Source organism: Rhinoderma darwinii, chromosome 3, assembly GCF_050947455.1.
Source record: "Rhinoderma darwinii isolate aRhiDar2 chromosome 3, aRhiDar2.hap1, whole genome shotgun sequence".
NCBI lineage: Eukaryota > Metazoa > Chordata > Amphibia > Anura > Rhinodermatidae > Rhinoderma > Rhinoderma darwinii.
In genome coordinates, this window is record NC_134689.1 from 119,420,927 (window position 1) to 119,436,897 (window position 15,971).

At 41.0% G+C, this 15,971-nt stretch overlaps 1 protein-coding gene across 1 annotated transcript in view; it reads right to left on the reverse strand.

Annotated features, from left to right (window-relative positions):
• Positions 1-10,853: 10,853 nt before the first annotated feature.
• ZNF346 (zinc finger protein 346) overlaps positions 10,854-15,971 on the reverse strand; it is a 42,182-nt gene continuing 37,064 nt past the window's right edge. The window contains exon 8 of the mRNA XM_075859384.1: positions 10,854-11,235. Coding sequence (XP_075715499.1) covers positions 10,854-11,235 — 382 coding nt within the window. The remainder of the gene's footprint in view (positions 11,236-15,971) is intronic.

Here is a 15,971-nt window from a genome sequence, read left to right on the forward strand (position 1 = left end):
CTCATATCGAGGAGAACACCAGCTTAGTAAAGTTTAATTGCGCAAACATCTTCTGTCTCTTTATTGTGACAACCCTGCATAGGACCGTACACCACCTATCCCTCCTTGTAAGCTGATTACACCGTGTTCCAAATTATTATGCACATTGGATTTAAGTGTCATAAACATTTAATTATTAGTTTTTCAATTAAACTCATGGATGGTATTGTGTCTTAGGGCTCTTTGGATCATTGTAATAAATCTCAGACACCTGTGATAATTAGTTTGCCAGGTGTGCCCAATCAAAGGAAAACTACTTAAGAAGGACGTTCCACATTATTAAGCAGGCCACAGGTTTCAAGCAATATGGGAAAGAAAAAGGCTCTCTCTGCTGCCGAAAAGCGTGAAATTGTCCAAGGTATTGCACTAGGTATGAAAACATTGGATATTTCAAGAAAACTTAAGCGTGATCATCGTACTTTGAAAAGATTTGTGGCTGATTCAGAGCACAGACGGGTTCGTTCAGATAAAGGCATAATGAGGAAGGTTTCTGCCAGACAAATTAATAGGATTAGGAGAGCAGCTGCTAAAATGCCATTGCAAAGCAGCAAACAGGTATTTGAAGCCGCTGGTGCCTCTGGAGTCCCGCGAACCTCAAGGTGTAGGATCCTCCGGAGGTTTGCAAGTGTGCATAAAGCTATTATTCGGCCACCCCTAAACAATGCTCACAAGCAGAAACGGTTGCGCTGGGCTCAGAAATACATGAAGACTAATTTTAAAACCGTGTTGTTTACTGATGAGTGCCGTGCAACCCTGGATGGTCCAGATGGATGGAGTAGTGGATGGCTGGTGAATGGCCACCATGTCCCAACAAGGCATGCGACATCAGCAAGGAGGTGGCGGAGTCATGTTTTGGGCTAGAATCATGGGGAGAGCTGGTAGGCCCCTTTAGTGTCCCTGACGGTGTGAAAATGACCTCTGCAAAGTACGTAGAGTTTATGACTGACCACTTTCTTCCGTGGTACAAAAAGAACCGTGCCTTCCGTAGCAAAATTATCTTCATGCATGACAATGCACCATCTCATGCTGCAAAGAATACCTCTGTGTCATTGCCTGCTATGGGCATAAAAGGAGAGAAACTCATGGTGTGCCCCCCCCCCCGTGTTCCCCTGACCTCAACCCTATTGAGAACCTTTGGCGCATCCGCAAGCAAAATATCTATGAGGGTGGGAGGCAGTTCACATCAAAACAGAAGCTCTGGGAGGCTATTCTGACATCCTGCAAAGATATTCAAGCAGAAACTATCCTAATACTCACAAATTCAATAGATGCAAGAATTGTGAAGGGGATATCAAAGAAGGGTTCCTATGTTAACATGTAACTTGGCCTGTTAAGTTGTTTTTGATTGAAAGAGCTTTTGCTTTCTGTAAATATGACCTGATGCTGCAAATTCAACAACTTACCATTTTAGTTCTCTTTACAACCTTTAAAATGTTTTGATCTCTGTTGTGCATAATAATTGGAAACCGTGCATTTTGAGTTTTTTATTTCTAAAAAAAAAAAAATCTGTTATCATTAGATTTGTTCAATAAAATTTGCATTATACTCCAACGGTTGATGGCTTGAAGATTATACTGACTGTCATTTGCATCGACTATTTAGGAAAATCAACGAAAATAACAGTTGCATAATAATTTGGAACGCGGTGTATTTGTCACAGATACGCCAACTATATATCAAACGAGAGCTGTAAATTTTATCATGTTCTATTTCAGTGGCAACATAACCTAGCCATGCAATGTCATTCTTGATCAGATTTTCCATAGAGCCACAGCTTCCTGACTGTTCTGAGCTTTTTCTAGTGATAATAGACAAAATATTACTTCACTTACTGTTTTTTGCTGCCCTCTGCAGGTGAAATGGTCAAGTCAACTGGTGAATTGGTAATGTAATTATCTACATAATTGTACAGGATTTATAGCTAGTTCGTGATCCACCCGATAATTGGAAAATGTTATACAATAGTGACATACTGGCAGTCATTTCTGGTGATCACTTTATTACCTGGATAGCACATAAACTGGAAGCAGCAAAACAAGATCAGGTCATGCAGTATATTATCTAGACACAACATCATACCTGAAGTAAAAAAGTTGCATGCAAGTTGAGCTACTTTTTAAAGGAAATTTATCATCAGAAACGGACATTTAAATTAATTTTTAGAACATTTACAAAATTATGCTTTTTTTTTAAAATTGTTTTCTTGTCACTACCACATAAAAAAAATATCTTGAAATATTCTAGTTTTCTCATTGGCCACTAGATCTGTCACAATAGGATGACAGTTAGGCCTTATTCACACGAGCATCAGTTTTGCACGCATAAAAAACGCAACATTTTTCTTGCATTGCAGTTCCGTGTGACATCCGTGCAGGGTGCACGTCTGAGTTTTTACGCGCGTATGTCAGCCGTACGTCACGCGTTTTTTACGTCAGCAAACTAAACAAAGGGGTTTTTCTTTGTCTCATCATTTCTTTAGCAACTGTTGCGTGAATCACGGACAGCACATGGATGACGTCCGTGTGCTGTCCATGAATTTCACGCACCCATTGACTTCAGTGGATGCGTGATGCACAAAAAACGCACAAGAATAGATCATGCAGTAAGTTTCATGCAACTTGAAAAACACTGAATGTCTGAATGAATAGGTCTGTGTGACGTCCGTTGTTTTAATGTGCGTAACACGGACTTGAAATATGCTCATGTAAATAAGGCCTTACTGTTGTTCTACAGCCCATTTATCAGCTTTACTGTATAGTCCGGTAGTTTAGCAGAGTCATCTCATTAGACAGGGGTTGAGTTAATGACAGGTCTGATGTACTACTGGAGGCCTAGATAAGAGAGGACAACCACACTATATAGTCATAAGTCTCTATATGCATATCTCTTCATTCCTTTGTTTCGGAGCAGGGGCTATACTCAATCACTTCCTGGAGATTGTAATAATGTACGACATTTCTTTGTCAATCCACTCCCTTTGATTGCAGCTCACATAAAAGAGCACACACTGTACTTTCTATACAGACAATACAGGAAGGAAGTAATTCCAATACAACTACCCACTAGCAAGTTTATTTTAAAAAAAACAAACAAAAAAAACCAAACAACTATCTTCTAGACTTGCATCTACTTAATAAAATACATCACATTTCCTTTAAAGAGTTCAATCACAAATCTGTATGTAGCCCTAGGGTTAATCCCCTTTTACACGGTCCACTGTAAACAGGGCAACGATCAGCCGATGAACGAGCAAACATTTGTTCATCAGGTGATCGTATTGTTAAGAATAGGAGAAAATATTATTGTTGTAAGCAGCACATCTGTGTAAACAGAGATGTGCTATCGACATGACGGTAATGTATGGGGACGAGCGATCGTAATAACCATTGCTCTTCCCCATACATTACGGATCATAGCTCCTTGAGCAAGGAGCAAACCCGCGACGATCAACGAGCTGTCTTGTTGATCAGTGCTCATTTTCACAGCTCAAATTGGTCGGTGTGAAAGGACCCTTAGAAGTAAATACAAAAATGTAATGACAAATACAAGGTAGCTTAGGAGGCACCCAAAAATATATAAACCCTTTGTGTACCTACTGAAAAATTGGTCAAGAGAGGGTTTAGTTATAAGTATTAGGTTCTTAAAAACAATCAATCAGCTATATGAAAAGGAAATGCACAATATTGGAAAGAAAATCTGTTTCATTTACCAACACAGGGTTTTATACAAGGCGGAATGCACATGATGACACTGCACAGTATAGCTTATTAGAATGTTGTTATCCCCCTTTTTTACAATGGCTTCACAGCTTATAAGTATGGACAGTTGATCCTCTGTACTTTATACCATGCCAGGAACAAAGCACCTATTGGAGGTCTTCTCTAGAAATTTCATAAATATAGGTAGCTTTTATGACTTCCTGGATAATAGGGGTTAACAGAATGTGACAAAGCAGAAGCCACTAATATAAGTAAACAGGACTTGCAGAAGTGTGTGAACTATGTACTGCCTTCAACTTAGTTGCTAAACAATGACCACCCCACTACACCAGATTCATATACTCTCTTCTAGGACCTTCGCAGCTGCTTGTGCTGAACAGGTGTGAGCAGGGTAGACAACAGGCACCAGCAGCTTCCTGGGTAACAGGATAAGGATTCCATTCTCATGTAGTCACCACTTTACTCCAGGGACATTCAAGCAACAAGCAGCCATGGGAATATGAGCGAGTAAATCACAAAAAAACAAGGGATAACCGCTCACAACGAAACCCAGCCATCAACTCCTCTGCTGCTTCCATTAAAAAAAACAAAACTATCAGCAATGGAGATTTGCACCTCTAAGTTATGAATCTGCAGCTGCAAAGCCAACAACTGCCCCTTATTTGAGAACAAAAAAAGCTTGGATGTCCATCTGCAGTCAATTGACTGAGAATCTGCTGTGGCATCTCCACGCCTAAATAACAAGTTACAGCCAAGTCAAAAGAAAAGCTGTCTTTATAAGATTTATGATGACATTTCAATAGTTTAGGAAACCACTTTATAGGGGTTTTAAGAGGTTGTCCAGGATGAGAAAAAGGGTCCCCCCAATGGACTGTTTGGTATTGCAGTCAGCCCCCATTCATGTGAATAGGGCTGACTGCAATACCAGATACAGTTCATTAACAGGAGTGGCAGAGCTGCTGGGAAAAAAAATAATAATACACAAAACAATCATTTTTCTAAGCCTTTAACGAAGTGTAGCTAAGCGTTCAAAAAAACTTCTGACATGTCAGAAGTTTCGATCGATGTGGGTCAGAGCACTGAGACCCTACCGATCGCTAAAGCGAAGCGCCAAAAGCGCTCTAGTGAGCGCTGAGCCGCTTGGTTTCCTCGGAAAGCCGAAGTAGCAGTGTATGGACTCCATAGAAAGCCTATGGGCCAGTCCACCACTACATCGGCTTTCCGAGAAAAGCCGATCAGAAACCAAGCGGCTCAGCGTTCACTCGAGTGCTTTTGCCGCATCGTTTTAGCGATTGCTGGGGGTCTCCGTGTGTCAGCCCCCCACCGATCAGAACTATGACGTCAGAAGTTTGTTGAAAGTTTATGCATCAGTTTTGTTTGAGTAAAACCAGCAATGTGAAGAATGGTTGATTTCAATTAAGTTTTCACTCATACATTCTGAAGAAAAAAAAAAGTTATGTTTCTTAAACTTTACAGATGTAATAGTGTATTTGTGTAGTGTATCTCAAATACACTAGAGAACAAAAGGTGCCCATACATATCACATGACAGTCAGCCGAACATAAAGATTTCGGCAGGAAGCGCTGACTATGTGTATGGGGGTGCCCTAACTTTACCCCAATGGCAGAAGTCCGGAGCAAGAAGGATTGGGCATGATAAATTTCTACTTACCCGATCCATTGTTCCTGCATACAATAAGCAGCAGCCAGACATCTCTCTCCCCAAGAATCGCTTATATTTATGGGCACGTATTACGTGACCTTACATGCGCGCATCACAACTAGAACCATTCTTTAAAGCTGTTTAATTGTGTTAAATTTGCCAATTCTCCGAATGCAGCCAGCAGTGTAAAGAGAACCCCCCCCCCCCAACAGGTAACAGAGGTGATATATAGAGCCTAATTTTATTCCATCCCACAAAACACATGGATTGCTGCAGACTCCGTTTTAGTCTTTTCAGCTGTCCATTATAAAAGCAGTTTGCATTTCGTCCAATAATAATTCTTTAATAGGTTCTACAGTGTTTGTTACCTAATCAGATATTGGTTAGAAAGGACATACTGCATCTGAATGTGCTCATAGACATCATCTGACCAGGACCTGTTCTTTCTGTAGTTAGTCCAAGTAGCTGAATGTCAAAGTATAAAGTAGATCTATTTGTATATCAGTTAACATCTGGTCTTCCTTTTCTTCACAACAAGCATAGCACTTGGTGATATATTTTCCATGATAGAGAGGAGTAAATGGTAAATCCACGGGAGAGCCTTTTTTTTATTTTTTATTTGGCCATGAGGCTGGAAAAGACTAGTATCCCTTCACATACATATTCAATAAACCTTTACCTGGTCAGCTCTAACCCATTGACAAATACTTTATAAAACCCAACAATTTATCCAAATTAAAAAAACACACTAAAAACAGAAACTTGAATATCTAAACAACATAAAAGAAAACCGTGAAATGTTTTCTATGCTTTTTATAACCGTTAAATAATCCAGAATATTTGACGATCCAACCACCTTCGTCATCTATTGATGTCAGATTGAAGGAATTTTCCGGTATATAAAATGCAAACTTTCTAATGGAAACTAGTGTAAAATAAAAAAAATTCAGATGAATACCTTATACTGATGCAGTTTTTTAGATTTAAAGAGGCTCTGTCACCAGATTTTGCAACCCCTATCTGCTATTGCAGCAGATAGGCGCTGCAATGTAGATTACAGTAACGTTTTTATTTTTAAAAAACGAGCATTTTTGGCCAAGTTATGACCATTTTCGTATTTATGCAAATGAGGCTTGCAAAAGTCCAAGTGGGTGTGTTTAAAAGTAAAAGTCCAACTGGGCGTGTATTATGTGCGTACATCGGGGCGTTTTTAATACTTTCACTAGCTGGGCGCTCTGAAGAGAAGTATCATCCACTTCTCTTCAGAACGCCCAGCTTCTGGCAGTGCAGATCTGTGACGTCACTCACAGGTCCTGCATCGTGTCGGCACCAGAGGCTACAGTTGATTCTGCAGCAGCATCAGCGTTTGCAGGTAAGTAGCTACATAGACTTACCTGCAAACGCCGATGCTGCTGCAGAATCATCTGTAGCCTCTGGTGCCGACACGATGCAGGACCTGTGAGTGACGTCACAGATCTGCACTGCCAGAAGCTGGGCGTTCTGAAGAGAAATGGATGATACTTCTCTTCAGAGCGCCCAGCTAGTGAAAGTATTAAAAACGCCCCGATGTACGCACATAATACACGCCCACTTGGACTTTTACTTTTAAACACACCCACTTGGACTTTTGCAAGCCTCATTTGCATAAATACGAAAATGGTCATAACTTGGCCAAAAATGCTCGTTTTTTAAAAATAAAAACGTTACTGTAATCTACATTGCAGCGCCTATCTGCTGCAATAGCAGATAGGGGTTGCACAATCTGGTGACAGAGCCTCTTTAAGCACCCTGCACACGACCATGCCAGTAATCACTATCCGTGATTACGGGCAAGGCCAGCTGCTGACCGCCACCGGCATTTGCAGGCCGTATCCAATATAAAGTATGGGAGCACGGTCCGTAAGAAGCAGAAACTAGGACATGTCCTAGCTGTTGCAGAGCCTTTCTATGGCACGGACGCCTTCCCGTAAATATACGGGAAGGTGTCCGTGGGAAATAGAAATTAATGGGTCTTTAATTACAGTCCGTAATTACAGATAAATTCTACAGTCGTGTGCATGGGGCCTTAGACTTCAGTTTTTTTATTGTTGGTTTTGTTTTAAAGCCAAAATAAGGAGTTGATGCAAAATACTGACCAAATATGCAAGTGTGAATAAGGCCTTAAGGTAAAAAAATAAAAAATAATAATCTGTCTAACCCATAACTTACTGTCCTGATGGGTTCCTGGACTTTCTAGATGAGACATTACATTACATGTGATAGTTGCGGGTCCCACAGCAATGTAAAGAATGGGAGTCCCACCTGGTGAGGCAGCCGCCGACTGCTAAATACGGGCAAAGAATGCGCACACACAAAAAAAAAAAAACATCTGAAAATACGGAGCTGTTTTGAAGGGAAAACAGATCCTGATTTTCAGACGTTATTTTTTTTATCAAACTTGTGTTTTTGGAGCTTTTTTTCTATATATTTAATGAAAAACGGCTCCATTAACATCCCAAGAAGTGACATGCACTTATTTTTCGAGGGTGTCTTTCTACATGCCATTTTTGGAAAAAGACACATAAAAAAAACACCCCGTCTGAACAGAACGCCGGATTTCCAATGGGTATATGTTTGGAGGCATTCTGCTTCCGATTTTTCAGCCGTTTTTCAGGACGTTTACGGCTCGAAAAACCTCTGTGTGCTGAGCAGTTTCTGTAACTCCCATAGAACTGAACGGAGAGAGCTACGCAGTCGCTACCACTTCATTTATTATGTACCTGGATGCAGTGGCTACCCAATGTTCTGTGGCTATGCCACAAATATGTGATATTGAAATACCCCTTTAAAGAGGTTGTCACTAGTTTAGTAATGCCCTATCTCCTAGCTAATTAATAGGCGCTGTCACACTGATAATGCTAGTGACAATTGTGTTCCACAGTTTATTTTAAAAGTTATGAGCTTTTTTCAAAAATATGCAAATGAGGCCATACTTGACAAATGGGCGTCACCACCAGCGATTCACCGGAGGTTGAGATACCTCATAGCCTCGGACGCTGTCCTATCAGCATGAAGCTGACACACACACACACACACACACACACACACACACACACACACACACACAGTGAGACTGAGGCCGAAGGGGAATACTTTAAATATCCATATCTCCGGATGTGGACCACCTAGAACAGTTCTGATGGCATATAAAAGACAAGATTCTAATCTTTCATACGACACCAGGATCACAGTTCTAGCTGTGAAACAACGGGCGGTATCACCAGTTGAAAACAGCCTGGAATCGAAGCTGCATACTATATGATCACGCTGTGTTGCTGGGCTGGGTAGAGAACTCCGACTCTGATTGGACAGCGTCATACAGAAAACATTACACCGCCCAGAGTAAAAAGAAAGAGAGTTACCTCCCATCTGGCAAGTAGAGCCAAATTAGCATATTTAGAAAAATGCACAGGACTATGCAAATAAACGTTTTGGGAAAAAAAAAATGGCACTAGTTATCAGCATGATAGCGCCGATAAGATAGGAGATAGGGCATTAATACTAGTGACAGAGCCTCTAAGATTTATTTTTAAATTGCCAAGTATAGCCTACGACAAATAAAAATTGTAATCCAATTGGGAGGTAAATTTGCAAAATTAAAAAGGACACTAAATAATACCAGAAAAAAACTCCACATGTCATGCCTACGTGTCCATTCCCTTGAGTTCAGAGGACAAACTACTTTTGTCTTTGACTCAAACTTCAAAGATTTTCTTCATGACTTATCAGAAAATTTATTAGACTGGCTTTTCCCCTTAACACTAGGTCTAAACTACAAGACTGACATGGCACAGTCTTTAGTTATCATTTCCCAGGGGGATGCAGCTTGTGGCCAATTTAACTGATGGCTACCACAATGACTAGTGGCTGAAAGCAACCCCAACCAAACTGTGCTTGCAAAGATAGCAGTGCTCATTTCTGTAATTTTGTCCTGATGCAACAACGTGTTAGGTTTCTTAAGCAATGTACGACTTTCATCAAAACGTTATCTTTGAAGGCTTAAAAAGGCCAAGTCTTGGACTGCATATGCCACCTAGTGAAAGATTACAAAAATGCAGCAGTTCGCAGACCACACACCAGGCGCTTCAACATAGGAAAGAAGGCCTATACAGCAATCACTTCTGCTAGTATTGGGACCTCTTTACAGCACCATTTATCCCATTTACAAAACCACGAGCCTATATTACAGAAATGGCCAAAAATGTAGAACCGCTGTAAAAGAATCACAGTATGGTCCTTATAAGGGGAACACGTAATGGATATTATAAAATAGGTTCTCTATTAACTACAGGCATCTTATAGAGTAGTTAAACTTGTGGGTCTTATTTGAATGGTCTCCTATACTGCTAAATGGTGTGCCACCGTACGTACTCCTTGTCTGGCACGCAGATAAGGAGGCCGTTCAGAGCGCAAGGTCAATAAGGAATCTCACGGCTTCGCTCAGGAGTAAAGTTTTTTTTTTAGATAGCAGATTACAAAACGGAAGCGCTTGAGAGATTCTCTAGTAAAAATACAATAACACTGCATATCCACATGGTTTGTTGGTGCACTTAATAGGCCTCGTTCAAATCTGCGTTGGGGTCCCGTTCTGACTACGCTATTGCTTCCGGCAAAACGACGGGTCCGATGCCCAACAGAGACAAACGGAAATCATGGGCACTGGATCAATCACCATTGAAATCAACCTTTGGTTTCCGTTTGTGTCAGTTCAGGGTCCCATTCTGACGGAAAGCTCAGACGGAACGTCAGAATGGGACCCCAACGCAGATGTGAACGAAGCCTTAAATTTCTATCACTTGCAAGGAACCTAAATTATTTTTGCTCAGAAATAAAAACAAAGACAGGATTAAAATAAAAAAGTAGAACATACAAAACGTATTCCCCATTTGAAGAGTGCACATTGTAAATAGAATTTATGTTATGGGACTGAAGAAAAGGAAGCCTATGTGTAGGGTTTGGGGGAAAACGATACATTCTGCAAGTTTAGTTGTACCAAGAGGCTTACACTAACCTCAATAGCTTACAGCAACTTGCATCCCTAAAATTTCCTATTTTTACAATGTCTCTTGTACATTAAATAGGCCAATGCATTTCACAAAACATCAAAGAGAACTCCAAAATGACAAATACCACCGGGTCGGCAATTTAAATATTTTCCCTCTCTCCCTGGTGGAACCTTCTAATAATCTAAATATTACACTTTGCGCATTATCACAAATTCCACTGTAATTCACAGGTGGATATTACAGATGTCGACAAGCATGGAACCAGCTTTGAATAGTTGCTAGGGATAGGCGTGAAATAAAGGAACAGAAACAACACAGTCACTAGTATTTGTGGCTTGTTATGATGCCTAAACCAAGACAACCAAGACACATAAAACGTGAACATGGTCTAGTAACCCTGACTAAAATAATCGTAGTCATCAGGCCCCATCATGTTTTTCAAAACTGGTCGTTGGCTCTGTGGAGAATAAGAGGGTAGAGGAAGTAAACCCTCGCTATAAGGTGCGCTCCCTGCACTAGACAACCCATAAGACGATGAGTAATTTCCAGCCGACGTTGCGTAATTTCCAGCCGACGTTGCGTAATTTGCAGCCATTGATGAGTAAACACCAGAGGATGAAAGTCCACCAGTAGACGATGCTAAAGCAGTATATGTGGGGGTAGCCTCTGGGGGAAGGAGGCGGTTGGATGAAGCAGCACCACCACCATATGGCTTTCGACCAAGTGCAGGCGTAGGTTTGTCCGAGTGTGTAGATACCATGGCCATTAAACTGGTGAAAGAAATGTAAACCATCATGAACAAGAAGACCAACAGAAAAATACACAAAAGGATTACAAATCGAAGGACATAATGGTACACTTAAAGAGTTTTTGCAAAACTAGAACTGCATTACCATCATAAATGTACAGTCTCACTAAAAAGTAGCCTCTGCTTTGGAGGACCCTCCGTGACCATAAATTACATGGCCACGCATCCACTTGAAAGCAGCAAATATAATCGTACATTTTTCCCTGCAGCAGTCACTCGTAGCTTGTACTGGCGCTAAAAGCCTAAATGGAAGGGGTTTAAAACGGAGCAGCAGTGGGTTCGCATGTTGTACAAGGGTTTTCCTGATGGGTCAAACACTAAGCACTTATGATCCAGGGTAATTTGTTTGCAAAACTAAAACAAGTTCTGGTCGCGAAGACGGCATTAACTATAATCCAGCCGATCCGGAGTTCCAGCCTGTAAGGGTTTCCAAACATGTAGCAGATTTGTTGCAGTTTTTAAACCGCAAAATCTGCACGCGTTACATATGGTATTCGCTGCAGATTTCACCCTGTTCAATGTAGAATAGAAGGAGCATGGTGCAAATTTGAAAATCCCCAGCACGCTTTGATTTCCATGTGGAAAATGTTCAGCAGCATGTGGTTGAGACTTTTAAAAATTCTTATCCACTTGCCTGCAACAGTCCTCCGCTGTGAGCTTCTCCCCCGCAAATCTGGATGGAAAACATGCAACGTGTACATGCGGCCTAAGGGTTAAATGTGCATGGGTCAGATTTGTTGTGGAAAACTCTGCAGCAAATCCAACCCAGATTCCACAAGGAATTCCGGTCGAAAGTCTGCACCAAAATAGTTTTAGATTTGGTGCAGATTTTCGTTTGATTTGCAGGTGCGGAGAAGAAAGTTGGAGAGGTGTGGATAAAAAGAAAAACAAAAAAGACTCATCACCCCTTGCGCTCCCATTTGCTGGTCTCTCCTGGGATGACGCCTCCTCCCATGAGACGCTGAGGTGGTAACATGGGACAAAATGTCATCCTAGACAGCAGGCGTAACCCAGTCCAGCCCGGGAAGCATCATTACTTTATTTTAAAGTGGAAAAGGATTTTTTTTTTCCTTTAAGTGGTTTTTTTCCTGCGGAAATGAAGCAATTCCACAGTGAAAATAAAAGATTCTGCAGCAAAAAACACAACATTCGGAATTTATAGCAGATTTTCGTTTTCCTTTTAAACTCAAATGAGGAATATCTAAAACAATGCATAACCATTCCACAGCCTAAATTGACATGCTGCAGATTTTTTTTTTTATTATTTATGCTGCATATCAATTTCTTCATGGAAATTTTCTGCAAATCCAGATGGAAACGCAGCAATTACGCCGTGTGTGCAAGGGGCCTTACAGTCTAGAACGGTGTTCACTATTGTGCTGGTTGATACGGAGACAAGTCAGCAATTTAACAACAGACACATCCAGAAAAGTTTAGCTCCTACAATACAAAAGGATTTTTGCTGCACTGCATTTTGGGAGTTTGGCTTTCTTGCCTTGTGTAAAAAGACAGCTGAATTTAAAAATTCTAGGAAGTTCTAACAAGAAATCAGTGGTTCTTTCAGAGCTGAAATCTCACAGGAGTGTAGTACAAAGCAGCCATTCAGAAGTAACACATAGGAGGGCAGATATGCTAGAGCCGCAGCTTGTTCTTATCCCAACTAAGACCCCTCTATGATGTCCATATGCATTAGTAGGGACTATGTACAGCAATTTTCCTGATGGAACAACCCCTTAAATCACAAAACTGTTGTGATTATTGCAGTATACCTCTCTTGGTTTATCAAATATACTTTATTGGTGGATAATGCCACTGTACAAGAATAAGGAAGGTCCGTGCTTTAGGCTGCATGGTCACACCAGAGCTACATGTCTGTAGGCTTCTGTATTCATTATAATAAATTACATGAAGCCAATTGGTCCTTTATTGGTCCCAGCTGCAGACCGTACTGTATTTGTTTATAAAGACTAGACCTGCGGTAATGGAGATCAGCAAGTGGACCACATTGCTACAGATGCTATATTAAAGAGGCTCTGTCACCAGATTTTGCAACCCCTATCTGCTATTGCAGCAGATAGGCGCTGCAATGTAGATTACAGTAACGTTTTTATTTTTAAAAAACGAGCATTTTTGGCCAAGTTATGACCATTTTTGTATTTATGCAAATGAGGCTTGCAAAAGTACAACTGGGCGTGTTGAAAAGTAAAAGTACAACTGGGCGTGTATTATGTGCGTACATCGGGGCGTGTTTACTACTTTTACTAGCTGGGCGTTCTGATGAGAAGTATCATCCACTTCTCTTCACAACGCCCAGCTTCTGGCAGTGCAGATCTGTGACGTCACTCACAGGTCCTGCATCGTGTCGGCACCAGAGGCTACAGTTGATTCTGCAGCAGCATCAGCGTTTGCAGGTAAGTAGCTACATCGATTTACCTGCAAACTCCGATGCTGCTGCAGAATCATCTGTAGCCTCTGGTGCCGGCTCGTCTGACACGATGCAGGACCTGTGAGTGACGTCACAGATCTGCACTGCCAGAAGCTGGGCGTTCTGAAGAGAAGTGGATGATACTTCTCGTCAGAAAGCCCAGCTAGTAAAAGTAGTAAACACGCCCCGATGTAACGAACATAATACACGCCCAGTTGTACTTTTGCAAGCCTCATTTGCATAAATACAAAAATGGTCATAACTTGGCCAAAAATGCTCGTTTTTAAAAATAAAAACGTTACTGCAATCTACATTGCAGCGCCTATCTGCTGCAATAGCAGATAGGGGTTGCAAAATCTGGTGACAGAGCCTCTTTAAATAGTACAATTTCTACTGTGTGTGAGTGCACATTATTTGTACTCAGAACATTTGTGGCACAAATTTATCAAGATGGATGCAGTTAACGCTCATTCAGGTCCATATTGACAGGATAGCTTAACAGAGCAGCAAACCTCTACCACATAGCCAATGCAATGAGATCAGATGGCTGTGCCGCCTTTGGGGTACAATAGCCACGCTTGGGAAATAATCTAAAGCGGATCTGTGTAGTATATGGAGGATGCAACTGAATGCACGCTTATTACGTTGTGGTATAGAAGAACACATACATGGGTATCCTGGAACTTCAAGAGGTTTCAAACTAAAAAGAGGATTTTTGTTTATTGCCCCTAATCCATACAGGTTGCTGGAGGACTTATTTAACATTAAGGGTAGTACATATAGAAACAGGGACATAAAGTAGGCACCCTAATAGAATCTGATCTCTTAAAGGAGGTGGTCTCCTGATGACCGACATCTATGGCATAGCCACAGAATATTCCATAAATATCAGAGATGTGAGTCCTACCTCTGGCACCCAAACCGGTCTGGAGAAGCTTCCTGCTGGTCAGGAGAGGGACCTGATATATGCCCTATCTCTTCAAAACGTGCATTTTATTTCCAGGCTGTCAGATCTGCTCTTGACGGTAACACCCAGGGTTTCAGATACTGTTTTCTCAGCCAGATGCACCAAACCAGACTAGGTCACAATTACCCTTTCTCCCTCTTCCCTGATCTTCTAAGCTATTCAGGGTAAGAGGGGGGGGGGGCGGGAGGCAAAGGGTGGCGTCTTTGGCCATGTCTATGATTGTATATGGTGTTCTAATTGATTTATACAAATCCTAAAAGGCACCTATTTGCTGCGGTGGCTGCAATGCTCTTTCAAATACATTTCCACCCTTTTAAAGAGGCTCTGTCACCAGATTATAAATGCCCCATCTCCTACATAATCTGATTGGCGCTGTAATGTAGATAAGTGGTTTTTATTTTGAAAAACCAATCATTTTTGAGCAATTTTAGATTTATGCTAATTAGTTTCTTAATGACCAACTGGGCGTTGTACAGAGGAGTGTATGACGCTGACCAATCAGTGACTAATCAGCGACCAATCAGCGTCATACACGCCTCATTGTTCCAGCCCAGCTTCCGTCACTGCACAATCACGCTGGGCTGGAACAATGAGAAACTAACATAAATCTAAAATTGCTCAAAAATTATCGTTTTTAAAAAAAACTAAAAACCACTGTTATCAACATTACAGCGCCAATCAGACTATGTAGGAGATAGAGCCTCTTTTATTAACCCCATATCTTCAGAGAAGTGTGACTTTTTTCTAGAAATCGTTACTATCGGGGATCTATTTTAGGTACTCTATCCCAACAGGCTACCACTTCCACCTCAAAAAGGGGTATTTACGCTTTATTTATTAATATAAAACATTTGTCAGCTTTTTTTCCATTCTTTTTTTAATTAAGGTTTTAATGTTTTTTATGAATTGGAAAAACCTCTAGCCTTTCTGGGACACAGGCCTTCAAACATCTGATCCTGGAGCAACTTTTGTTCTTTAACCTCATCCAGGTTCATAGTCACTAACTATATTTTAATAGAACATCCGTGTCCTCAGTGGAGAAAATGTTTCTCCTGCCTGTTCTTCATCTGGGTCTTATGAGACTTTGCCTTCTCCCCTTAAACAATTATCACTGGAAGAGTCGCAGACTACATATTTCCCTAAAGATGTACTTGAAATCTTGCCTTAGATCCCTATAACAAACATGATATAGTCATATGGGATAGAAAGTATAAAAGTTGGAGTAATTCCCCCTCATATAGACTACCATTATGCTTTCTGAATGAGAGTCCGAATGTTTGGCAGGGACTTCGCTCGCCTTGCATCT